At 38.7% G+C, this 25,724-nt stretch overlaps 2 protein-coding genes and 1 long non-coding RNA gene across 9 annotated transcripts; 1 reads left to right on the top strand and 2 right to left on the bottom strand.

The window, feature by feature from the left end:
* Positions 1–57: 57 nt before the first annotated feature.
* Positions 58–10,014, bottom strand: LOC4337029 (uncharacterized). Of its 3 annotated transcripts, none has more exons than XM_015781013.3 (20): positions 9,736–10,014; positions 8,455–8,625; positions 8,269–8,372; positions 7,600–7,686; positions 7,444–7,519; positions 7,264–7,338; positions 7,123–7,176; positions 6,073–6,132; positions 5,828–5,944; positions 5,371–5,465; positions 5,049–5,251; positions 4,533–4,630; positions 4,166–4,269; positions 3,934–4,099; positions 3,744–3,866; positions 3,206–3,288; positions 2,180–2,321; positions 1,426–1,455; positions 1,239–1,309; positions 58–1,139 (listed from the first exon to the last, which is right to left on the bottom strand). In XM_015781013.3, exons 2-20 carry the CDS (start codon positions 8,491–8,493, stop codon positions 536–538), a joined length of 2,331 nt encoding a protein of 776 aa, XP_015636499.1. In that variant the 5' UTR covers positions 8,494–8,625; positions 9,736–10,014; the 3' UTR covers positions 58–535. The 3 variants fall into 3 exon arrangements, with proteins under 3 accessions (XP_015636499.1, XP_015636498.1, XP_015636500.1); XM_015781012.3 differs by having other exon boundaries at positions 8,455–8,616; XM_015781014.3 differs by lacking the exons at positions 7,123–7,176; positions 7,264–7,338; positions 7,444–7,519; ... (2 more) ...; positions 8,455–8,625; positions 9,736–10,014 and adding an exon at positions 6,693–6,818.
* Positions 10,015–12,324: 2,310 nt separating this feature from the next.
* LOC107280535 (uncharacterized) lies at positions 12,325–25,552 on the top strand. 3 transcript variants are annotated; one of them, XR_010740677.1, is made up of 12 exons: positions 12,325–12,470; positions 13,347–13,434; positions 15,199–15,375; positions 15,558–15,908; positions 16,000–16,169; positions 16,264–16,392; positions 18,275–18,354; positions 21,509–21,670; positions 21,944–22,107; positions 22,219–22,306; positions 22,446–22,530; positions 25,273–25,417. It is a non-coding gene; the product is annotated as an uncharacterized lncRNA (long non-coding RNA). The 3 variants fall into 3 exon arrangements; XR_010740676.1 differs by having other exon boundaries at positions 15,477–15,908; XR_003242098.2 differs by lacking the exon at positions 21,509–21,670 and having other exon boundaries at positions 15,477–15,908; positions 25,273–25,552.
* On the bottom strand, positions 14,066–17,366 carry LOC4337028 (uncharacterized). Of its 3 annotated transcripts, none has more exons than XM_015778617.3 (6): positions 17,147–17,366; positions 16,210–16,369; positions 15,460–16,125; positions 14,898–15,342; positions 14,683–14,764; positions 14,066–14,535 (listed from the first exon to the last, which is right to left on the bottom strand). In XM_015778617.3, exons 1-6 carry the CDS (start codon positions 17,174–17,176, stop codon positions 14,320–14,322), a joined length of 1,599 nt encoding a protein of 532 aa, XP_015634103.1. In that variant the 5' UTR covers positions 17,177–17,366; the 3' UTR covers positions 14,066–14,319. The 3 variants fall into 3 exon arrangements, with proteins under 3 accessions (XP_015634103.1, XP_015634104.1, XP_066165506.1); XM_015778618.3 differs by having other exon boundaries at positions 15,460–16,122; XM_066309409.1 differs by lacking the exon at positions 17,147–17,366 and having other exon boundaries at positions 16,210–16,344.
* Positions 25,553–25,724: the final 172 nt, after the last annotated feature.

Raw genomic sequence — 25,724 nt, 5'->3', positions numbered from 1 at the left:
TGCCGAGAATCGAATTCGTACAAATTATCAAATCGATAACATGAAAAACACATGAAGTACATGGGAAAATAATATTGATGTTCTTAGTTGTTTACAAAATAAATCATGAATAATATGATAACATTCATCGGCCTGAATCCGAGTCAAAATTGTTGTGCTAACAGCACCAACTACAGAAACTAAAGCATCGAAACCACAGATCACCAATCAGTTACTAGTATTTACCACGGTGACACGAGCAGACTGCAGATCACACTACGCGTTTAAGAATGAGAGCTGGCTATTTTCAGCATTCCGCATTCGAATGTTGCCAGCATATTGGCGAAGATATGAAAACTTAAGCAGCTCCATGAGAGAATGCTGCATGGTCAGCAGTTGTATGATGCATGCAGGGGCAGAAGATCAATACATCAGCAGTTCTATTATACATGAATGAATGGTTTGACTTGTTCCCCATGCATCCTGCACATCCATAATCATCATTATGACATCCACCTTTTCCCACGAGTCTGTTTCTATTTCGCCTGATTTTTCATCAGCTTTCTGCTTTTTGTTCACCCATAGGGGGCTCCATAGGATTCCTATCATCAACTGGTTCAGGGTGCCTGGTTGTACTAATTTCCGTTGAACCTGGTAATAGTTCTCCTATTGTGCTCTCAGGTACCGAGGTTCCAGACAAAACTTCAATCTCCTTTTCAACTCTTAATTCAGTTGTGCCAGACATAACATCCTCAATTCCATCCATCTGATCCACACTACCAACCTCGCCATTTGGAACTGCTGTGTCGTTCTCAGGTACGTCAGCAGGTTCTGCTTCTTCCTCCCTCCATTCCACAAATTCAGGTGGGCTTTCTTTTACATCTGGAGTTGGTGGTCTGATGTCATCTTCCAATTTATCAATGGAGACATTTGTCAAGCCTGTGTGACTAGATTCTTCATTCAAGTCGACTGCTAAAAGTGACTCTGAACCCTTTCTGCCATCTGTAACCTCAGTAAGAATGACTTCATCATTCTCATCATCAACATTTGGAGAAGATATCTCTGAATTTGGGGATGGGGAAGCTTCTGGGTTGACCTCGCCGTTCAGTGCTTTATCCTCACCAAATGCAAACCAATTGGAATTTGTAAACAAGGAGTTGCTGCAAGGCATATTATTCATCAGCCAATCCTTATTGCGAGCATTTAAATGAACTTACGAAAGAGCACATACAATACAAAGAGCATAGACTAGAAAATACCTGTCATGTTCATCACCAAGACGAAGAGAGGAAATAACCACTTCAGCAGATTCATCGTCAAAATATACGTCCTATGGAAGTAAGTAAAAATTAGAACATGCACTCACATTGTATGAATCAGGAATCTTGTCAACTTGATATATAGCATGTAAGGATGCCCAAACCTAAGCAAAAAAGGTGAACATACCTCATCATCTCGCTCATGTGGTACTTGATCCTGCATATATCACCCACCAAAGAGTAACTCGTCAAATATATATGCATGTGTAAATTTCTTTCATAGTTGCATCTAAAAGACAAACTAAAATACACTTCTTAGGTCCACAATTGGATAGTTAGAAAATTAGCCTCACAAAAAAACATAAATCCAGCATTTCAGGTGGAATTCTTAGGACTCAGAATCTCGAGTGAATCTTCAATGTACACTAGTGGGCCCATATTAGAGAATACAACTTTGCAGATCAAACTAAAAACAATACAGAATCAATCCAAGACTAATAATGCAAACATACTCCCTCCATCCCAAAATAACTTCATTTTTAGTTTTGGGTGTGCAAAACAAGGTAGAGATAGAAAAGGTAGTATTGGTGGGTGGATGGTTAGGTAAGGAGTTGGTAAGGCTTATTGAAGAATAAAGCTCATCGATTTTTGAACCGAGGGTAGGTAAAACCGTAAGAGGATAGAAATGAAGTTATTTTAGGACTAATGGTAGAGACTAGAAGTGAAGTTTAACGGAGGGAGTAGTTATTAACTACTCCCTCCGTTTCGCAATATAAGTCATTCTAGCATTTCCCACATTCATATTGATATTAATGAATCTAGACATATATATCTATTTAGATTCATTAACATCAATATGAATGTGGGAAATGTTAGAATGACTTACATTGTGAAACGGAGGAAGTATATCTTAATAGAATGAATTTTGTTCAACTGCTGACCTCATCAATATCTTCATAACTGTAAATACCATATTTAGATGCCTGACTCAAATTGCTAGCAAGCGCAGCAACATCGTAGTCCCTATCTCGAAAGTCTTCTTCATCACTGTCCCTACCTCGATCCTGCAGTGTTGTTGGCCGGCTATGACCAGATAAATGATACAGTGTTTAGCAGATCCTTTTTCCCCAGAAGATGTCAAAGGCATGTAGAAAGCAAGCTAAGTTGTACGCAGGATATGAAGTCTGGAGTAAACCCCAATAACTTATATGAACATGCATGACATATATTCTGATCCTAAATTATTAATGAATTGGCACTGGAAACATAACCTATCTGTTTCTCCATAATAATTACTCCCTCCGTTTCATATTATAAGACTTTCTAGCATTGCCCACATTCATATAAATGTGGGCAATGCTAGAAAGTCTTATAATATGAAACGGAGGAAGTAATGAGTAAAACTGCCACATTCAGCTTGAACTTACCATCTGATGAACTATTATACTGTGCAAATTCATCACAAAAAACAGTCATCTGTCCATTTGTAAAACTAAAATTTTCAGGGGTTGACCATAGTATATGCATGGAGCTAAAATAGACAAAGTTGGAGCTCAAGCTCAATGGAAATTAAATCATCTCTCTTCTAATGGCATATGGTGGTAATAGACTAATAGTTGTTTGTGCTACTATCAAAATGAATTACCTAATTATTCCAAAATAAAACATTATTGACCATATCTTCTCTGAGAAAATGGAGTGGCAACTGCCAAGAAATCTATCAATGCCTAATACACTTTTAGAGATCAGGGCAGCACTGACACAGTGGACCACACGTGCAGCCATATTCTTAGAATTATGTGGTTTTTATCTTTTACCTTCAGCACAGCACAGTCAAAGTGGTTCATAAGGAGACAACAGGCAGAAATAAAGAAGAATTCAAACAGAAAAAATATGGTATTATTCGTTGAAAATTATACATACAGATTGCAAATGATTAACATAAAAGAATTAAACATGGTACTTACCCACAAGCCCACTGGTAAACATTTTCTACTGCGTTACACCTAGTTAGGGTTCCAGCATGCCACTCAGCCCACCCAGAATTTTGCTGAAAGAACCAAATCAAGTGAGTCAAACAAAGAATGCTGCCACTAGAATTTTCAAAAGCATATCACACAATCAAAATTTGCAAGAATGAGCTTGTATAGAAAAACAAACCAATAAATATTTAAGAAGCTACGAGGCCCGTAATAAACATATTGATTGTTGTATTGGATATTTCACGTAATCATTATGTTCAACAGACAGTGTGGTTAAGACATGTCACCTTGGATCATGTTTAACTTTCATTTCCTGTATTATAAGGGAAGTATCATTCAGAACACTAATGGGTTAACCCAAGTTTAATGCAAACCATCAGATATTCTGTATGCAAGAACCATTCATGTCGACCACTTGTCTAGGGATCCATCAGATAATTGGCAAGGGACCATTAATAAAACCACTAACATGTCGGGGATGTAAACAATACGAAGGTTTCCCTATGCATAATCGAATACAGACCTGCAAATGTGATTGAATTATGCTGTTGGTCTTAGCCAGCTGAATGAGTTTGTTAGATATGCGTGTCATATGACCAACAAGTCCGATCCTTGGTGTAAATCTCCCCTCCAAAGGAACCGTGTGCTGAAAGGGGAATTGCAAGTAAATATAATTGTTTAATAAAATAAAGAGTGGGATATTAATTTAGTACCTTAGTTAAATCTATTGATAGAGCAGAGTTCTTCTCAGCTTCCAAAATTCTTGTAACAAGCTTACACTCATCAAGAACATGACAGATCAGCTGATCCTGCTTACTATCTAAACAAGAACTGATGATGCTCTCCACATGGTGGTGCAAAAAGTTGTTAAAAGGGTACCTAATGATTAATTATATGTCAGCTCCTTGACAAACTTATGAGAAACAACATTGCAATTTAACTTACTCAAAAAATAGATCTATGACACGCTTGATTGCTCCTAGATGGATCAATCGAATTTCAGCAGCTTCACTTCCAATTGAGAGCAGGACGGAGATGAACTCTACAATCTGAAAAAAAAAACATCAAGAATAACAATGAAAAATGTAAAGCAATTACCTAAACAACAGAAATCAAAGGTCAAATAGACATCTGGCACCAATGGTATGGATAAGTATATTTATATTCAAGGTCTTCGCAGACAAAAAAGTGTATAATTGTGCAACAGCGATGTAAAATGCTGGCAAACACAAATAGGCACAAATCGCTGTTATGTCATGTAATCTATGCACTTTGTGGCTCGACAGACCTGCATATAATTAAGCACTCATACCTTCAAGCGTTGCTTTCCTAGAGGAGGTTGTAAGACTCCATATGTCGTTGGCAGAACATTTTCAGCAGATGAAACATCCAGCAGCTTCAACAAATCACCTTAAACATCATTGGTAGAAATTAAGATCTTTCAGTGCATTAGCCTTGGAGGTTGGAGCATACATCTTTATGTGTTACTTGCACTTTATAATCATAAGAACTAAAAGAAATAGTTGAATGTAGGATGCTTAAATGATAGTAGAAGAATGTATACATGTTACTCAAAAGAGGTATTCAGAAGTTTTATATGTGTCTTATCATTGGCTACACCATTTTATGAAGATACAAAGCTTTCCTGAATAATACTCAGGTAAAGGTTCTGAATTAATAAAAGCAATCCACAACAAGAGCTGGACTTAATTGTGGACAGCAAATAATGTAAAATGACAATAAAGGATGTATATTTTAAAGGACCATAGCCAGAGTGACTCACCAAACGAAAAGATATATGGACATAACAGCTTAAGGAACCACTAACCTAGGCTATCCAGCATGCCACCAACTGTCTCTGGACTTGCAGTGACCAATGTTGCATGGCTTAGTTGACTACGGAAAACTTGGTAGGAAGCTAATACAAGTCTCTTAGGATCCAACAAAGATATGCACACTGACAATGAGTGGACCAACACCGATTTAGGCCTTGAATCTTCAAAAGCATGGTGAAATAGTCTCGCCACAAAACTGCAACCATGAAGTAAAAAGGATACACAGAATTGTTTTGAATATCAAATTGCTATCACAAAGCCCAGAGACTTTACACATCTTAAAAATTTCAGCAATATGGGCAGATGGAAAAGCACCTTGCACTGGATATTTTTGTAGCAAGCGCTGGTGGGGCATATCTAGTTATCGCACAAAGGATTTCAGCAGCGTTTGCATGAACCTCAGGAGAATCCTTCAACAGAAGTTATAACGAGTATGTTAATAAAAAAAAGCATTACCCACAAATTTCTATTATATATGAACAGCATATAAATAGCCAACACTTCCTGCATTTGAATATGATAAAAATTGTGCCATCTTCAAAAGAATGGAATGTAACCAGTTAGTACTTGAGGACAGTACTTGATCATTTAAATTCCAAGGGAAGTTTTAACTTATTTTTCCGTTAAAACTGGAAGCATGCATGCTGACCAGAAATTAACGAAGTAACAAGCAGCGGTCCTATTGTTAAAATAGTTTGGAGCAACAATAAACAAGACAAGCAGAAGATTGACAAAGTGAGACGAGATGCTAAAAGTAATCTTTAGTTCTTACAGATGAACTGAACTTGTCAACAATCATCTCAAGGACCTTTATGTCATCCAACCATTGCATTGAGTCAACATAACCAGAATACATAGTTTCATCAGCACCGATCAAGCGGATCAACACCTGCATTACAAACCAACAAGCTATCAAACTGTTTAAGCCGATTAATCAGTGATGTTATTTGTTACCATGACTTTCCAAAGCTACAGATGATTTTTTTTGGCATTTAAATTTGTCTTTAGAAAGCTAACCTCCATTATAGAAGTTATACCAATAAGGTCAACAAGTTGGCTAACTATTTCAGGATGGCCCTGCAGCAGGAATAAGCAACACATAAAAATCAAATCCGTAAGTAATATTTATGCACAGAACACCAATGTATGGATTCACCTCTCCACAGTACAACCTTTAAACATAATATGAATGGTTACAAGAGATGTGAAAAATGAGTTTCAGATGTTCAACATGTGTAAAGCTGAGACAAATGAGAAACTCATCTACAAGTGCATGTTCACTGTCACAGGTTTTTAGTTCTACTCTATGACCAACTGTCATTTTGATGATTCCAACTTTAATACTCTACACCTATTTGTGTTGCAGCCCCAGATGTAGATTTGATACCTTAACACCCGTGCACAACATCAAACAATAGGTGGATGTGGATCTTATAGAAAGAACGTAAATAATGGGCTAATGGCAACGAAACAATCACAGCATGAGAAGTTTTGGCAAAGACCAACTGCAAATTCTTTCAGCACAGCCTTGGAGATACAAGGCATTGTTGCTCTACCACACGCCCACGTCCTTCTTAGACCTTTTGAACAAATATCCTTGCTCGTTAGAAGAATCTAATGCTAAACATATATCACACCTTTAATCCACTCATGTGCCAAATTGCTCATCCTTGCTTTAAGATGAGTTTCCATGTCTACGCTTCAGTGGATTCTTTGCGTCAATACAGTTGCATCCCCTATGTAGCCTCACAACTATCCTCCAAACCTATACTGAAAATGAATTACTCTAGATTATTTATAGCACGTCACTAAGTCCTAAAACAATTTATATCCTAAATGGATTAGATTCACCTCTCCCAAAAGTGACATCAGCTGAACAAACATTGCTTCACAAAATGGCGTTAGCTGTAATAGCTGTTGCACAAATTGCTTACTACAGAAACCACTGTTTCACAGTAAATACAAATGCATAAGAAAGACAGATGAAGGCAAGGCTAACTTGGGAGAACAGTGAGCGAACAAAAGAGCAAAGGAAGAGCTGACAACTGACAGCAGAACTACACAAACCTGCACATAATTGACGAATGGGAGAGTCTTCCTCAGCATCAAGCAAATCACGACCTGCAAAAGGTAGCAGTATATAATGACCATTTAATCAGCCAGGCTGAGACAAAAAATTTGCAGACGTGAATGGTTGCATAAAAGTACCTTACAAAAGTAACCAGCCAACAGTGTCCCATGAGGTCGGTCAGGTTTTAAGTAGGAGAAAAGCAAGTCCATGAGCTGCACAGATAGCATGGCTTCATTAGTCATACAAGATAATTGTACACCATGATAGGAGAATAATATTGTATCAAGCTAACATAAGAAAACTAAAATGAAACATACATCTTCATTCTCCACTAATGTCTTCATTATGACATCCACTTCACATGTAAATATTTCACAAGCTACAAAAGGAAATCTGCACACAAAAATTCGTGAGAATTCCACATGTGGGGATTGCATTAAGTGTTTTTTTATTCAACCATAAGCCATGTATACCGAAATATCCTCTTCTTTTCAGCATCTTCAGGTGCCTCTTCGACAATGTAGTGGAGTAATTGCTCCACTTGAACTTTGTCCCGCAGACTGCAATGACCAGAATAAATGAATAGCACATTATCAAATCATCTTCCGGTGCCATATAATTAAAGGATATTAAATTTATGTGTGGTTCAACTAGCAAAGCTATATTGTGGATGTGCGCCCATTCCTCTTGTATGTACACTTGGCCACACATTCATAACCTCTCCTTTATTCACAAGTCGTACACCAGATTAAAAAGAATTGCGGTAAGAAAAATGTAAAGAAAAGGTGATAATAAACATGCCAGGAAACATTCATGTAGCTGGTTGAAATAAGGTTCGATGACTTATCATACAGTACTCCACTTTAACCCAAGCTTAGTGAGGATCTCCCTCCTATATACTTACCTGTAATATGCTACTATCTTAGGCATGAACAGCATTCACAGAGCAGACATTTGGTAGTACATATAGATAACATAGATAGTCACACATATCCATTTGGTGAACAATATCAGCATACGCTCTAAGATCAATCACAACTCAAGGAAGGAAAAAAAAATGCAACGGAAAAACTGTGTCCCAGAATAGAAATTGTACAAGAAAACAACTACAGAGAAACAGTACTCTAAAAGAGAAATAGTACAAATTGATTAGGCGGGTGTTTAGTGCTTTGCACTCCTGGATTATTTCATCCTCATCAAGAAGGTCCTCCAACTTGAAATTTTCCTTGTCTAAAATAGTATCCACCTGAAAGAAATAGCAAGATGACCGCTGAATCAAACAAATATACCTTACACAACACATGGTCACTAAAAGTGTAAGCACTCACCGGTGATGCAGCAGAGATTCCAGGTACGTGCCAAAACATTTTGCACAGTAACAACTATCACTGTCCAGTGCTCTTAACACCTCACAAACCAAGTGGATTTAGAGCTCAAACTTCCACATTCTGAGAAGATTCATCATTTATGTTCAGACTTCAGACTAGACCCTGCAATAGCTGATTGTGAGAAAAAACAGAACCACATTTTAAATTGATGAAGAAAATACAGCTATGATCAATCATAATGAACTACACGCTGTTGTCCATTATAAGCATTAGCACTATAGTGAAGTTATAGAAACTATACACCTATCTTTTGGTATATAGACCTGAAGAGAAATAAGATTGCTGCATGTTAATCATATCAACCCTTTCTAGCTTCCACACGCATGTCTCTCTTCCATAAGATAACAATGCGATTACACTACAAGAGCTAACAAAACAAACGGAAAACCTTCAGAAATTCAAACAAGAACCAAAGTTGAAAACACACCCCCAAATCCTACCCCAAATCAAATTCCTTGAACAGAGTCCATCCTGTACAACCCAATTTCACAACCACCACGTTTTCAGCATAACAACAATAAACACAAATCCCACCATATACTCACCCGAGAAGTCGTGGTAACCAGCATGTACATTAGTAAGCATCACCCGAATATGTCAGTTCCGAATTCCTAGATTACTGCGTCGAGAGACACAAATGAAGCAGGAAAAGAACTGTACGGTGGAACACATCAAGCCAACACCATCTCCCAAAACCACCCAACTACTCCTCCTCAACGCGAAAAGGCAAAAGGCAACATACTACGTAATCCGGAACCGATCGCATTAACTACGGAAAACAATAGCAAAAGCACATCGGCGCTAATATATATATTGATACACCCATCCCGACTCCTCACTCCTCAGTCCCCCACCTCCAAAAGCTTAAATACGCCAAAGCAATCCTACGAGCTTCCAGCACCACAAGCACCAATCTCCCAAAGCGAAACAGCTAAAGCGATAACTGACACAACAGCATCACAGCCGCCCCCACCCACCCAAGCACACAAATAAAATAAAAACAAAAATAAAAATAGTAAGCGCACAAACACAAACAGTGTCATTTCGCCATTATAGCTTCCAGCTACGCACACCTGCTCCTCCTTCCTACGACGCATCGAAATCAAGCGCTCGGCTAAACTAAACCAAGCACAAAGTGGAAAGGGTGATCCAACAGCAAGCAGTCGCCGCCGCCACCGCAGCGGCAGTTTGATAGCTCGAGTAAGGAGCGCGATTCCTCACCAGTAGCCAACGGAGAAGCCCCAAGTCGTTCGTCGCGGCGGCGGAGTGAGTGTATAGCTGGCGCTCACGCGAACGCGATCCCGAAGAGCGCTTTTGAAGACCCCTCGCGCGCGCGCGCTCGTCGACCTGGATCCGGTTGGCCCGGGGGAGCAAATCCGCACAACCCTAGAATTTCACCAATCGCGAGATGAGATGAGGAGGAGGAGGGCGAGAGCGAGACGAGGGAGGGAGGGAGGCGAGGGCAAAGGCAAAGGCTCTCTCGCTCGATCGCGAGACGGCGAGAAGAGAGAGAGAGAGAAAGGGACTTTGGGGAGAATAATCTATTGCAGCATTGCTTCGTCTCGATGCGGCATGGGGAGCTGGACTGGTGGAGTCCTCCGTCCACAGGTGCCGGTATATACGGCCGTCTCACTGCCCTGCGGGGTCCACCACGTGTGGGTCCCACCTGCCAGCGACAGCGTTTTGAATTTCTCGGTGGCGCTGGCTTTTTTCTGGGCGGAGGGGGCTGTGCTACGGTCACTCCTAGGTGCACCTTTCTCGGTCGTTTAAAATACCACTGTGTGACTTCCATGTGGGCCCAGAGGATGCGTGGGGCCCATCCCACAGTGGAACATCGAAGAGATAGTCGTTGTCTGTGCGTTTACTTTTTGAAAGATCCACCTCGTGGAGTCGTGGGGGCGGCTGGCGGAGCGGAGCTTAACTCAGTCGCTGCTTGTGGGTCCACGTGCATGTGGGCCCCAGATGTCAGTGAAACTGCAGCGCCGCGCTGGCACTGGGAGATTCGATCCAGGAGGATTCGCTGCTGCTACAGTCACCCGTCCCGTTCGGCGTACGCAAGGATCTCAGGGCGCTGCCAGCCTGGGGCCATCAATTTTAGGGACCCAACGGTAGGCGTACTCGTACTGTACGTGCCCTCGACTGTGAACATCCAACAGGGAGATGAGTGTGACTGTGTATTTGCACAAATTGCAGTTGATGAATTTTCGTTGCCCTCTTTATAGAGTCATCTTTTTTTCAAGTCAGGTCTTGTCTTTTCATGAAAATTTCAAAAAGTCAAATTGATGTACTCCCTCCGTCCCATTTTAAGTGTCGTCGTGGATTTCTGTGAATAATGTTTGACCGTCCATTTTATTTAAAATTTTTTATAGCTAGTATTTTATTATTATTAAAATTAAAACATAAATATTTTTTTATGCATGACTTATTTTTTAATTTTTAATAAAATTTTCAAATAAGGCGGACAGTTAAACATTAGACACGGAGACCCACATTTCCACCTAAAATGAGATGGAAGGAGTAGGAGCACGACGATAGCCATGATCATTGGTTATTTTGTCTTTCCGCGTCATCATGTTCATTTGTTAGCTAGGAATATGTTACATATCGAAAACTAATTGCTTGTATATCGATAAAAAATATGCCTCCACTGGTTTTTAATAGATAACGTCCATTTTTTTTCTCATTTTTCTTATTTAATATTTAATATTTTTATGTAATCTGTGATCAATTCGGTCAATGTTATTAAGTGTTATGCACTACCAACTTTTACTCCCTTGTTTTTCACGCCACACGCTTCCTAGATTATTAAACAATATTTTGTAAAAAAAATATTTTAGAACATATTAATTTATTTTTAAAAAGCTAATACTTAATTAGTCATGCGCTAATCCATCACTCTGGTTTTTGTGAAGAAAAAAAAGGTGCCCAATCGCTACTATCAAACACACCCTAAGTGCGTGTTCGCTGCTGCCGGTTGGGAACTATCTTCCTCCGCATGAAAAAGGGGATGGCTCATGAGACTATGAGAGTATGGTTGATCAAATATTAAGCTTTAAAAATTGAAATATAAATTAATATGTTTTTTTACAACAACTTGCCTATATTTTATTTTTTTTAAAAAAATATTGTTTAGTAGTTTAGGAAGTATGAACGTGGAGGTTGGGAACATGTATAAAATAACTCAGCCTAAATACGCTTATAACGAAGATAGCCTATATATACCATCTGTAGCGGCAAAATACAAGTCCATGACCTTAGCGAAGTGATTAAAGTACGCTCTCAATGGTGTGAACTGTGAAGTACTACTGTAAAAGAAACTAATTTTAGCTACAAATCTAAACACGTACTTATCCATATTCTTCTTCCTCATCATCATTATTAGTAAATTTTATAAAACTAGATATGCTTTGGTTAAATTTACAATCTAAAAATATACTAGTTCAGTTTTAAAATATGTTTTTAATGACAGGGTATACGTGTGCTCATTTGGATTAGGATAAGTATGTATGTGTATATAAGCTGAATTGTGTTTTAAAAAATCTTGTTATAAATATGCTGGTAATTGTTAAGTGCATGCGCACCTCCAAAAGTCTTTTAAAAAGCACCACAAAAGTCTTTAAAAAAACACCAGCGCACTGCACTACTCCATCCATTCCATAAAAAACCACCTAATACTGAATATGACACATGCTAATACTATAAATCTGGATATATATAGAATTGTCACATCCGATTTTAGATTTGTTTTTTTTATATATATTGCTGGTTTGTTTTTTTTATAGGCCGAGGGGGAGTACGCAGCAAAATTTCGAACCAACAGCGGCAGCGAAATTTCCAGACGGCCGCCTATTCCTCTCCTCGCAGACTCGCGTCGCGCGTCCACCCCCAGAACCCCCAAATCGAGCGGGTTCTACCAAAAATGCATCTGAAAACTCATCTTATCCGCTCGAATCCAGGTAATAATCGCGATCCTTCGAGCCGCTTCGTCGATTCATGCGTGCGGATTGCGTTGGTGGATGCTTCTGTGTCGAAATCGCGCCGTGCTGGTGTAGTGGTGTTATTTGATTTGCGATCTACACTGTTTACCGTGATTTCGTAAAGCATCTCGCTAGATTGTGATGATTCGTACCTCCACAAACTCCCAAAAGTGATCGGAGCGGCTAGAACAGGTGCAGCGGAAAAATCTGGCGTGGAGGTGATGCGCGGCATGTGCGCTAGTTTGTTGGAAACTGAGATCAGTATGAGTTGGTATGGCTAATGCGATGTTGTGTTTGTTAACATTGGTTTGCTCATGTGCTTAATTTGCATGTTAGGATGGGAGGATTCGACTTATTGCCATGTTTACTTAGAATTCAGCGTATTAGGGCAGTCAGAAATGGTTATTCAAATTAGGATTTCTGCCAAATTATTGCTGTAATTCATAATTTACAATCAATTTAAATTGCACGTTCACAATTGTATATTCTGTAGCAGAGATAACTGTTCTGCTAGCCAAAGAGATTAGGGCTTGTACTTGCATTTGGGGTTTCAGATTGGAACAGTACCTCTCCACTTCTACCATTTCGCTAACATTGGATCACTGTGACACTGTCAATGGTAGAATGGAAGTGGAATTGTGAATGCATCGCATGAATACCGTTAGTTGTTTCATGTTTCTATCACAATGCAAGCTTAACTTGATGGATCATGGATGATGAGGCGTGCCACAGTACACCTCCTTGGTGCTGGCATAAGGATTTTACTTTGTCAACAAATAATTATTGTGGAATATGTAGCTATACTATTGGAATCTTGAGAGATTCTATACTGATTTGTTTCAGCTGCTTCTGCAGTACATGATGAAGTACGAAGTGGAATGTCAACTGTATATCTACTGGGTACTGACTACTTGGTTGGAACTTGGTCACTTGGACTGTGAAGGTACGGTGATTTGCAATTATTCATCACTTGAAGTCTTAGCTGACACCAACGCGAGTCCATTTTCTGGCGCTTTTTCTTGTCACTTGTTGGCTTGTGGCCTGCTGGTCCATGCATTCTCTGATTTCACCAAGGACATTTGCAATTTCACTGTTGTTGCATTATATGGTACTTATGATACACTGCATCCCGAGACCATTGAACAGTGTAGAGCTAGTACAGGAGAGAAACACGGATCTGAGTCTTCACTTCTTGTAGTCAACCAGGCATTCTCTGCCGTGGTACATGCTGTTGGTCGAGCAACCAATGGTTATGTCCAGACCTTGAGGCAGTACAAAACTGGAGGTCATCCTGATAACTAGATATAAGGAACATGTCATGACATCTGACTTGGTTTGTCATATATTCACTGAACTACTGAAGCATTGTTGATATGAAGTAAAAAGAGATCAATCTTAGTCCTGAAAACATGGTTGAGAAACAATCAATTAGGCTCTAAGCTCTTCTCCAAATCTTGATAAGATTGAGCGCTGTACAATCTTTCAGTCAACCCTGCTAAAAAACCCACTAGTCTTGGAAATGCTTTTTTTTTTTTTTGTCAATACAGCCACACTATTATGGTTTCACCCAAACATAGTCAAGAAATGCTCGTCATTTTCCAATGATTCAATTCGTTGAGCAACAACCAAGTGTTCTTTAACCGAGTAGCCGACCAAGCAAATGTAAGCATTGGATTGACTTTTATGACAAGCAAGAATTTGTACATCTGAATACCTAATCAAAGTATCAGACATTCCTTTCCATACTAAAACCAAGGAATGCTGATTATAGAACATGGGGTTTAGATTTTTCACGACCATATTTAACTCCCTAATTGTCAAGCATACACTAGTGTTGACAGAAGCAACCACTGCAGCATAGGATACATGACCCTGGAACTCGTCCTGTCTGGCGAATCAGCTCAGCCTTGTGAACCGCCTTTGCTGCTTGTTGGTTCATCCTTGCATTGGCTGAGGCTCGTTTCTCTTCAGCTAAACGCCGTGTCATTTCTAGCTTTTCAGCCATCTTCGCCATGGCTTCGCTTCGCAATTTCTCTGCATGTTCCTGCCACAATGACTTGGGTTTTAATAAAACAACTAGCATTGTAAGAGTAAAAAACCCGTGTAAGATTATTGAACATTTGAGAAATGTATTGTGTTGGTGTGAATAATTTAGGTACACGAAGGAGGAAAATACAAAGCATGGATGCACCTCTATTCTCTTCATTTCAGATTCTATTTTTGCTTTTTGAAGGCTCTCCCATGCTTCAATCTTCAACTCTTCCTTCTTGAATCTGAGAAATACAATTTTCGATAAAATGGAACAAAGCCGATGTGAAAAATATTCAATTCTATCTATTTCCCTTTGCAAGTCATTAGTGCAAGAAACTAATAGGAAATATATGTAATTTTCTGGTTGAATAATACCTTGCTGTATGCTTAAAATTTTCTGCTTCTTCATATGCTGCTGCACGAGCTGCATATTCTTTCTTCATCCGCTCCAAATCAGCAATGCTTGGGGATGCAGAGACTAGTTCTAGCTCCTCTTTGCTAGCCCATGTAGCAATGTTCATCTTTCCTAGTTGTATACCCAGGGCGGCAATTTCTTTCCTTGTCTTCAATCTCATTTCATCGTCTGATATTTCATTTGTGCCACCTTTTCTGTTGAAATATGGTCCATCATCTGTGTTGTCATCTCCTGGTGATGCTGTTGACCGTCCTCCTACAGGAGTTGATGGTATAGAGCAATTTGGGCTACGAGTTGGTGTCATTGATCCAAGTGGAGTTCCTGTCCTTGAAGGATCCTGACTCGGTATGGGAGTCATTTCTGTGCCCACATCTCTCACGGACACCGAATGAACTGCAGGAATAGCTGCATGCAATAATTCTTATAAGAGTTTTGAAGGTAAACAAATTTAACAGTTAAAGTTCATTTGCTCACAGTGCATTATACTTTGATAATTTCTGACTTATAAAGTGAAAAGGTTACCTTTGGGATCTTTGTAGGGCCTTATTTCAATTGATGAACTGTTATCGGTTGCCTTTGTTTGATACTCTGAGGTGACACCAGCATTATTAACTGTACAGACATCTGCATGCCTAACCAACTTTGGTTGATGTGAACCAAAAGATAACCTCTCTAATATGCTTCGAGAAGCGGAAGAAGCTGGACTCGGTCTTTTCATGTTCTGCATGGGGCGAGGAATTATGTTTCGGTTTGAAATTTTGGGCACAATAAAACCCCTGCCTGCAGCTGAATTCATCTGCTGTGCACTCTGGTTCTGTGGTGCGCCCTTAGAGATATTTTGTTGAACATTTTGCTTATTAACAATCCATTTCTCAGCATCATTCCACTTGGAGGAAGTCTGTCTCGAGAAATATCCTGATGTTGGATTCTGCGCTGCTGTTTTCTCTCCTCCATGGAACTCGAAACTACTGGTACTAGCATTGTCAATACCACTATCACAGTCATTACTCTCTTCTTCTATGGTTCGAACTGGATGTATCATGCTTGAGTTGCTTGATGCAGGTTGCTGAACTGAACTTTTGGTCATGTCCTCAACCTTGTTGATGTCCAATGGTGGATCCTTCTCTAAAGCTTCAGTTTTGTTGATTGCTGAGGAGCATTTGGATCCATCAGAGCTGCCTGAAACTGCTAGAAGAGCAAGATAGCTGTGTGATTGACTTGATCAGGAAAATGTAAGTTCCTGAACAACTAGGAGTATGTGTATGTCTGTACCTTCTTCAAGAACATCACAAACTAATAGTCTGTTCTGTGCTTGCGATGGTTCAGTGTTCTTCGAAGGTGATGTCCGTGATGAGCTGTTGCTGATGACCCTCACACGATTGTGAGTTCCCAGAAGCTTCATCCTTAGCTTTGTCGGAGAAAGTGCACCAGCCTACAGGAACAACAAAGCAGCCAGTAAGTCTTTCTCCATGGAAGTTCTATTAATTCAAAGTACTGTATCTCAAATTAAACTTAAAATTGGTGATTGCAGAAAGAACTTGTAGAATTCTTTAGAAGTTAGAACCGCTAACAGAAAACACCTGTATCCTGCCAAGATTTTAATCATTTCTGAGAAGTTAGTAGAAGGTTCAATTTGTTGCTACTTTTACTCTGGTCTGGAACAACTTGTAACTTGTAAGGGTATTTTTTTTTTCAAAAGTGAATAATTAAGTAGTCCCATTTAGCATGTATTCAACGATAAATTCTTCAGAATGAGGTTTTGCACTACCTAAGTGAAGAGTTGTTTTTTTTTTCTGTAGAAACAAACTTCGTTAGCTTCGCTTTCAGTGAGAATGACCTAAAATGTACTATCCTTCAATACTTTTCTCATTTTATACCCAAGCCGTCTTATTTCAACACTATCTTCTTAGAACTTTAAGACAATAGTTTGAATCGAAATACAACATTCCTAAATGGTGTGCAGCCGAAATGGGCATGCCGAAATATAATTTCTGAAGAAACAAAGAATAGAAAGTAAATTAGAAATGAGTCAAGAGTGACTATATCAAGAAAACGAAATCTTTCACGAAATCAATGGGAAATGTCAATTAAGGGATTTAAGAAGAGTCACTTGTGAGTGACTAAAATGAAGTGTGGAGGAATCGAGCAACCAGTAATGAAGAGCTCGGCTAAAACGAACTACTGCAATGGCTTTGGGTAGAGCTCATACCTGAACCTTGTGAATCCTTTCATACTCCATTCTTCCTCTCTCTCTCCCTCTCTGAGTCTCTGTGCTTCTCTGGTACTCTGGTGGGTGAGAGTGAGATGGAGGGACTGGGGAAGGAGGGGGGAGCGAGACAGGAGAGAGTGAGGGGGAGAAGAGAACACTGAACACTAGAGCATTTGGACTGGCATACTAGCTAATAAGAAGAGAGATCTGTTAGCACGCTGTCAGGTCGTGTCATTTAGGTAAGTTCTTTAGACATGACTCATGAGTCGTCCACAAGCCAGTTTCTCTGGCCAGTCGCATTTTCTTTCCAAAACCCTTTGTTAGAAAGTATTTATAGTAGTATGCTTTGCCTATTCATCAATGGGTAAACACAAAGCAGGTTGCAAGTACTACAGTAGAAATTCACCCAGTCACAAATAGGGCTTGCACCAACATACCATGACGACCTTTTGTTCTAGACAGAAAAAGAGTCCCATCCTCTTTTTTAGTCTTTACAGATCTCTCTTTGTTAAATCACATGACCCTTTTATTACACAAAGTTCCCTTTTACGACAGGCAGTATAGTAAACACAACAGTAAAATAAACCTAGCTATTTCTCGAGATGTGTGCCCCCTAAACACCCCAAACTCCAAAGCTCCAAACTAATGCTACCACTCCCCTTTTGGTTGTATAAACTGGGGGTGGTCAAACAGAGGTCCCAAGGCTGGACTGGAACCCTATCCAAGCATTCAGACCCACCACTCTTCACTAGCAGCTCACACTCTCCTCTCAGAGATGGGGGACGGCTGCTACTGCACCGCCACATCTTTCTGCGTCAGTGACTCATCAGTGTCCCTGCAAAGATTTTATTTATTGCTCCAATCTCTTGGCCTTTTCACCGGCCCATCTCGTGTCATCATGCACTCACCCAACGTCGCCCTATCCCAAATCCCAGTGTCACGAGGTTGGGCTAAGATGTAAGATGTCGTCACCGGTATGAATATATACTTTTGTCACCTTCCTGCTTCTCACCGTTTGCAAAATTTGACCATGCGTTCATATTACTTCGTACAATCGTACGTACTCTAGTACTAGTTGGTTATTGCTGTCATTGCTGCTCTCACTTTTGATTCTCTGACCTTGCCAAGGTTCATACATTTGGATTCGCCGTGTACTTGGAGCAAAATTTGGACATGTGAGCGATTGGAGCTTGGGCTCTGGAGTACAGGTGCACAACTGCACAACTGTATAGCTCATTGAATTGGTTTCGATTTGGTGTGCTGCGCTCTTATGGTCCATTTATGAGCTTCATCATCTTTGCTGGTAGCCTTAAAACCTGTGTGGTCCAATTTTTATGGCCAAGGAGCTGGCCAGCATCAGCATGAGTACTTACAAAACAGTTTGATGTGCCACACATCATGTTTATGGTCCATCATTTTTTTAAACACGTAAAAGCCATGCAGGTCGATATATTAGCAGAAAAAAAAGACTTGTACAACTATTACCCGCTGACGTGGGGGGGGGGGGGGTTACACGGAGAAGTGAAAAAACACACACGGTGATGGTCCATCATTCATAGGTGATTGGTCAAATGCACTGATGATTGATCTTACAATTTACTTGTGTTCAATATACTATGAATACCCCTAAGAAAATACCATGAACAAGGCTCCTGAAAAGAAAAAAAAGGGTCAAAGTTAGTTTAGTTGTCAAGATTTTTGGCAGTAGTTGTCTTGTTTGTTCCAGCCACATGGAAGTATACCCAACAGTGTGACATTTCATGATTGTATAGTGTATTCCATAAATAATCTTGTTATTGTAGCACACCTAATTGTTTGCAGCAAAATGTACCAGTTTGTACACCTGGGAATTAATGGACCACAAATGATTGTTTGATGTACAAATCCATGGTTAGAGAGAAAGTATTGTCTATAGAGTGCACGGTCCTCGAGGCAAAAGTGAGCGGCACATTTTCTCTGCAAATAGCGCCTAGACTGTGGTAGTACACTGTACGTGTACAGCACAGGCCTTTGCATATGGCTAGAGAGTAGAGACCGTTAGAACAATTAGACAAAAGGGGCTCTTAGTTTGAGGAATTCCTCTCTGACCAGTAGATATCAGGCTGTAATTTGCCCAGACAGAATCTTTTCTATTCAAAACAACAGTGCTTTGATCAAAGCACAGTCTTTCTACTGCCATCAGTAAATACTCTATCCGTCCCATAAAAAACCAACTTGTACCGAATGTGATATATCCTATCTATTATATTATTAAGACAGCTCGAAAAGGAGGCACCATGTTCGCTGTGGAGGCTAGAAATTCCCACATTGATCGGAGAAAAAGAAAAAAAAGGAAAGTCCAAGTAGGAATACAATCTAAAAATAGCTGAAATTCGGAATTAAAAATAAGCAATATTGAAAGAAGTTTCCATATAAGAAACCAATACGAGATTAATCCAAATTCGAAATAAAAATAAAATAAAATCCAAAATTAGAAAAGGAAAGGAGAGTTCAAGTAGGAATACAATCTAAAAATAGTTGAAATTCGGAATTAAAAATAAGCAATATTGAAAGAAGTTTCCATATAAGAACCCAATACGAGATTAATTAAAATTCGAAATAAAAATAAAATAAAATCCGGTATTAGAAAAGGAAAGGAGAATCCAAGTAGGAATACAATTTAAAAATAACTGAAATTCGGAATTAAAAATAAAGAATATTAAAAGAAGAATTCATATAAGAACCCAATACGAGATTAATTACAATTCAGAATAAAAATAAAAATAAATCCTAAATTAGCAAAATAAAATAAAAGAAGAGTTCAAGTAGGAATACAATTTAAAATTAGCTGAAATTCAGAATTAAAAATAAGCAATATTGAAAGAAGAATCCATATAAGAACCCAATACGAGATTAATTAAAATTTCGAATAAAAAATAAAATAATATCCAAAATTAGAAAAATTAAAAGAGAGTTCAAGTAGGAATACAATTTTGAAACAACTAAAATTGAAAATAAAAAAAATAAAAACATTAAAAGAACACAACACGGTATTAACTAATTTTTTTAAAAAATAAATTATGAAATTAGAAAAAGAAAAATAAGATTTCAATTAGGAATACAATTTATAAATAACTAAAATTTATGATAAAAATAAAGACTATTGAAAGAAAAGACCATCTAAAACAAATGACGAGATAAATTAACTAACATGCCTATAAAGGAGTAGAGTGGTGGCGATTAATACGACATATAAAAATTGTTAATAAAATACCAAATAGAATTCTAATGACAATTAAAAGGAGGGACGCCAGGCAGGCCGTGAAGCAAACAAGTAAAGCAGTTGCTGGGACTTCTAGAAAGTAATAAAAATAAACCCTATTGATAATCCTATTCGATTTTTAAAATCTCAATGACAATAAAAAGGAGAAGCAGCGGGCGGGGTGTATAAGAGTATAGTTGCAGAGCTGCCGACGGTTGACGGGACTTCTAGAAAATAAAAAATGAATTCCAACAATAGTTATGTTCGATTTTTAGAATCACAGTGACAATAAAAAGTAGGCGATGGACGAGCTGTAGAGAGGCATAGTGGCATCGTTTGATGGAACTTCTAAAAATTATAAAGAAAATAAAACTACAAGTCCAATTTTTAAAGGTTTGAAACTTCCAAAAAGTAAAAGAAAAAACCAATGATAATCATGTTCGATTTTAAAATCTCAATGACAATAAAGAATGGAGGCAGCGGGCAAGCTGTAGAGGAGTACAATGGCAAAACTGCTGATGATTTGGCGGGACTTCTAGAAAGTAAAAATGAACCCAAACGATAATTATGTTTGATTTTTAAAATCTCAATGATAATAAAGAGAAGAAACACTGGACGGGCCGTAGAGGAGTATAATGGCAACATTTGACGGGACATTTAGAAATTATAAAAACGGAACCCAACGTGACAATAAACTCTAAAACTATAAAATCCAATTTTTAAAGGTTCCAAGAAAAATGAATAAAAATAGTGGTAGATCGAGCAAGCAAATAAAGAAGGAGATGACATAAAGGGTAGCAACTGATGTGACTTTTAAAAACTATATAATTATAACACGAGGATGATAAGGTTTGGTCTTTTAAAGTCTTAAAACAATGACATAGCTATTTAATAAATTTTAAGTAAAATTATAGTAAAAAATATATGATTTTGTTTAGGTGCTAGCCGCGCAATTGCGCGGGTCACCAGCTAGTTACTATAAATCTGAACATACTTTTGTATTGACTAGATATGCCACAGCCGTGATAGAATTTTATTTCCCTTTATTAGAGAGTACGGCTGATAATTTTGTAGGCACAGAAACCGACTCCCTAATAATGCATGCCGTGCCATTATTCCAGCTCTTCTTGCAGTTGCAGCCTTTGCTGCATCATCAGAACAAGTGTGAGCCGTGCTGTAGAAGAGGACAGGAACATACCAGCTGCCCTTTACCCCGGCATGGGGCTCCATGTGTCTCTGGTGTGCTGTGACGCTTGCGAACTTGACATGTGATGCAGTAGCAGGCAAGCAGCTATCCCTGTCTGTCTGACCCTGTTTGTTACTTCTTCGTTACTGCCGTAACTTTCAAGAGTTAACTTTCAAGATAGGATAGCCAATCAGGCATGATAGTCCAAGGATTGGAACCTTTTCCTGTGGATCTATCATCGACTGCTGCCCCTGTTGCATTCATGCTGCTCTCGATGAAAGCCTTCTGGGCATTTTTGTTACCCATACTACTTACTGCTGACTCACCCTCTCTCTGTCTGACTAACCATGTGCTCTCGCACAAGTGACAGGCATGGCTAAAAACTGAAAAGCAGAGAGCATCTCGTGGGAGGAGGACGAGCTGGGGAGGGAAGGTGAAAAAAGTTGCAGCAATGGATGGAGGATGGCAAGAGCAGGGGGCTTTTTCAGAGGAGAGGGGCAGCAGCAGCAGCTATAGTCAGCTACGGCAGCAAAGGTAGGATGGTGGATCGGTGACGATGATGATCTGCGTTTTGGCGGCTTCATCTTCTCAGGATTCTATTCCCATGCGCGGCTCTGACGACCCTGGCTACAATTTCGTCTGCAGTGCTTGGGCTGAACGGAAAGCCTCGCTAAAGATGGCCCTTCATGTTGGCGAGCATCGCGCATTTGTGTGCTGCAGCATGGTTTTTTGAGTACGCGAACATCTGAACGAACTTAGATTATCCATGAAATTTGTTTCAAAAAAATATTCTTCTGTATATGTATGACGGATTTGGAGGAGTAGAACACACACTACAAATCCTTACTACTCTACTCTACGCCAATGTTCAGGCTGGAGGTCTGGACTCGAGAGCCGTGGAGAGTATAGCTACGGCGCAAATTTACATGCGGGACCCCACCGACTAAGAAATGTCAGGTCAGTCTCGTTCTTCTGAATGATGCATTTGTTAATCTGTCAGGTGCGTCTCGTACTTCTGGGGGTGCATTATGTTACTCCGTGTTAGGCCGGATGGGCTTTACAGCCCATCAAAATCTAGCCCATGGAACTACCCAATTATCCATACCTTTTAACTAATTTTTATCCTAGTCTATTTTCCAGCCCTATCTTTTAAACTGTTAATGATATAAATATAGAAGTTTTACCTAAAAAAAATCTTTTGTTGAGCCTAATTCGGCACTGTGGACTTTCCTCCTTTTTTTTTAACTTCTGGGTCAAAAAGAGCTGGCACTATTCGATCTAACCTGAGCTTAATTTCCAAAAGACCGAACTTTAGATCGTTTTGACAGGCTAAACAAAGGGAAACGAGCAGATCTAGGCTGCCACTGACACCAACACGTTCAGCTCACCTAATCCGACAGGTACCGGTGATGCAGATTGCCGTGCGTGCATTTTCCAATCAAAAAACCCTCGGCAGGTAGTAGTAGCTGGGTGCGTTAATATTCAGACATTTCTCGGTCAGTGTCTCGTTGTTCTTGTATCTGATGCGAAAGATTATAAAAGAAAAACCAAATGGGAACAGTAATATCCAGGGTATTATATCCTATCACGCTTTGGAAATTTTGGAAAATTGTAGCCCACATGTAGGGGATTATGCGCATCTGAGTAGGCATGTTTCATCATGAGGATTATCAGTTCCAGAGAGCATCCTTGACACTAGCAAAGCAGCAAACTGGAACGGGTGATAGTAATGGATTGGGATCACATACTTGATGCGACAAGCGGGCCTCCAAGAATAGATTCTACTGAGTACTACTTGCCGAACCAGAAAGGTTGATGCATTATATCTGCTTAGATTAGATTCAACCCAGTCTAAAAGATTTTTTTTTCATTTGTTTTCCAAAAAAATGGGAAATATAGAACCCGTAGGGCGTAGGTGTTGAGCGCACCTGCAATCCTGAAGTCAACCTGAAAATTAGACTTCAAGATTTGAATTTTAGCTACAATGATAATAAGTCAACAAGCAAACAATGTTTTTTCTTTAAAAAAAACGCAAACAATGAGAGCCTTAGCCCGCATTGTCAAACTATTTGTCTGTACTGCGATAGTGCTGACCTACTAGTGATTTATGTTTTGAGGAATTGTCCATGAAATATGATATAGTTAATAGCACGACAAACAGAATTACAGGTACACCGAAGAACAGGTAAGCAATAACTTTTTCATAACTACTCCCTCCGTTTCATATTAGAACTCCGTTTAACTTTATTTCTAATCAAATATCTTTTAAATTTAACTAAATTTGTATAAAATTTAATAATATCTATAACATTATTTTTTTATAAAAAATAATATTTAATATATTTTTATAATATGTTTGTTTCATATTGAAAATGTTGCTATATTTTTATAGACTTAGTTATATAGAAAATATAAGCGAAAAAAATCAAAGCGATATACAATTTAAAATAGAGGGAGTACATTAGAACATTAAATCCACCGGGTTATAAATCAGTTAGGTTGGAGAAGTTCTTTTTTACTTATACTCCCTCTGTATTTTAATGTATGACGCCGTTGACTTTTTGATTAACGTTTGACCATTCGTTTTATTCAAAATTTTTGTGAAAATATGAAAATATTTATGTTATGTTTAAAGAACATTTGATGATGAATCAAGTCACAATAAAATAAATGATAATTACGTAAATTTTTTGAATAAGGCGAATGGTCAAACAATGGACGAAAATTCAACGGCGTCATACATTAAAATATGGAGGTAGTATGAGTTAGAGATATGATTCCACCACTAAATTTAGGATATTAAATAAACCAGCTTATAAATCATATAAATCAATAAGCTAACTTAAAAGACTAATCCTGAAGAAAAGAGGCTTTAGGTACAATTATATAGTACCCCTGAAAAAATCGAATTGACTTACCTCGGAATTTTGCAGCGGAAGAAATGTCAATGTCTTATACCCAACGCCATTGCAGATTGTTTGCACCAACTTTCCACGAAAGAAATATTTGTGTCAATGTCGCACTTGATCGTAGTACCGACCTTTTTATAGACAGAGGTGCAATATCAAAGTACCCTTTTATGTAGTTCTTCGATCCTTAATAACATGTGCCGTCGATGCTGACCGAGTACAAAGAAAAACGAATGCTCTTTTCAATCTGAACAGGGGAGTATGGTTTTATAGAAAAAAATAGCAATATCTATAATACCAAATTAGTTTCACTAAGTTTAGCATTAAATATATTTTGATAATATGTTTGTTTTGTATTATTATATTTTCCCACATGCTTGTTAAATATAAAGAACTGATTAAGAAAATAATCAAACAATTTATAATATGGAACAAACTGAGGGAGTATCTTAATGCAGGAGCAACACCATGCTCCATCACTGTTGGCGCATCATATTATGCTAAGTTAATCTTGAGATCGGATAAGGTGCTGCTCTATTACATGACGTAGCTCTACTCGACAGAACAAACCATGCTCCAAAGAGATTAGGAGTGCACTTAGCAATGGGCTTTGAGATGATCACTCTCTGACTTCTCGCTCCTCCGGCAGTGTACGCCCTGATTGGTCGTAAGCGCTGACGTCGTCCAGCTCTCACCAAAACAAAATCTGTGTGTTATTTTGGGTCGCAGCCGCCCATATTATGGAGTATAGTCGTTAAATTGTGCCGTACTGATCCTACTCTCTGATCAGGAAAGGTCCTTTTTCAGAAAGAAAATATGGAGCGGAGGACCCCGTTTTGGCAGGTTTTAAGGCGAACAGCGCGAGAAGAAAACAAAAGATCCAGTGGTATCAAGAATAGTATGCTGGCATGTGCACAAACACCCTCAAAATAATTGGTTCACATCATCAAAATATTTCTTTTTTCTGGAGGAATATCAAATCTTCCCTCCTTATACAATGTATGCATTGTTTTGTATTCATATACATATATGTAGTAAAGCAGTATAGTAATTTTTTTCAGGTGCAAAAATTTGTTGGATTACCTCTCTGTGGATCATAAAAATGGTACTAATTTAATTGATCCCTAATGTTAATATATTCCAATAGGATGATCCCATTATAGCACAGTAGCAGTGCTGCACATCAGATCTACCTCCGTCCAAAACATAATTAGTTTTAGGGTTAAGCACAAGTATTAAAAA

This window comes from Oryza sativa, chromosome 4, assembly GCF_034140825.1.
Source record: "Oryza sativa Japonica Group chromosome 4, ASM3414082v1".
Taxonomy (NCBI): domain Eukaryota; kingdom Viridiplantae; phylum Streptophyta; class Magnoliopsida; order Poales; family Poaceae; genus Oryza; species Oryza sativa.
This window is presented reverse-complemented; position numbering and strand designations above follow the sequence as displayed.

Excerpts from the sequence above, each read along its gene's own strand:
- LOC4337028 (XM_015778617.3), bottom strand. The coding sequence starts at position 17,176 with ATGGAGTATGAAAGGATTCACAAGGTTCAG. Across the intron at positions 16,126-16,209 it reads TTGTGATGTTCTTGAAGAAG|CAGTTTCAGGCAGCTCTGAT; the intron begins GTACAGACATAC and ends TTGCTCTTCTAG. Across the intron at positions 14,765-14,897 it reads AATTTTAAGCATACAGCAAG|ATTCAAGAAGGAAGAGTTGA; the intron begins GTATTATTCAAC and ends TGTATTTCTCAG.
- LOC4337029 (XM_015781013.3), bottom strand. The coding sequence starts at position 8,493 with ATGTTTTGGCACGTACCTGGAATCTCTGCTGCATCACCG. Across the intron at positions 5,466-5,827 it reads TTGACAAGTTCAGTTCATCT|GATTCTCCTGAGGTTCATGC; the intron begins GTAAGAACTAAA and ends CTTCTGTTGAAG. Across the intron at positions 3,289-3,743 it reads TAATTCAATCACATTTGCAG|CAAAATTCTGGGTGGGCTGA; the intron begins GTCTGTATTCGA and ends TGGTTCTTTCAG.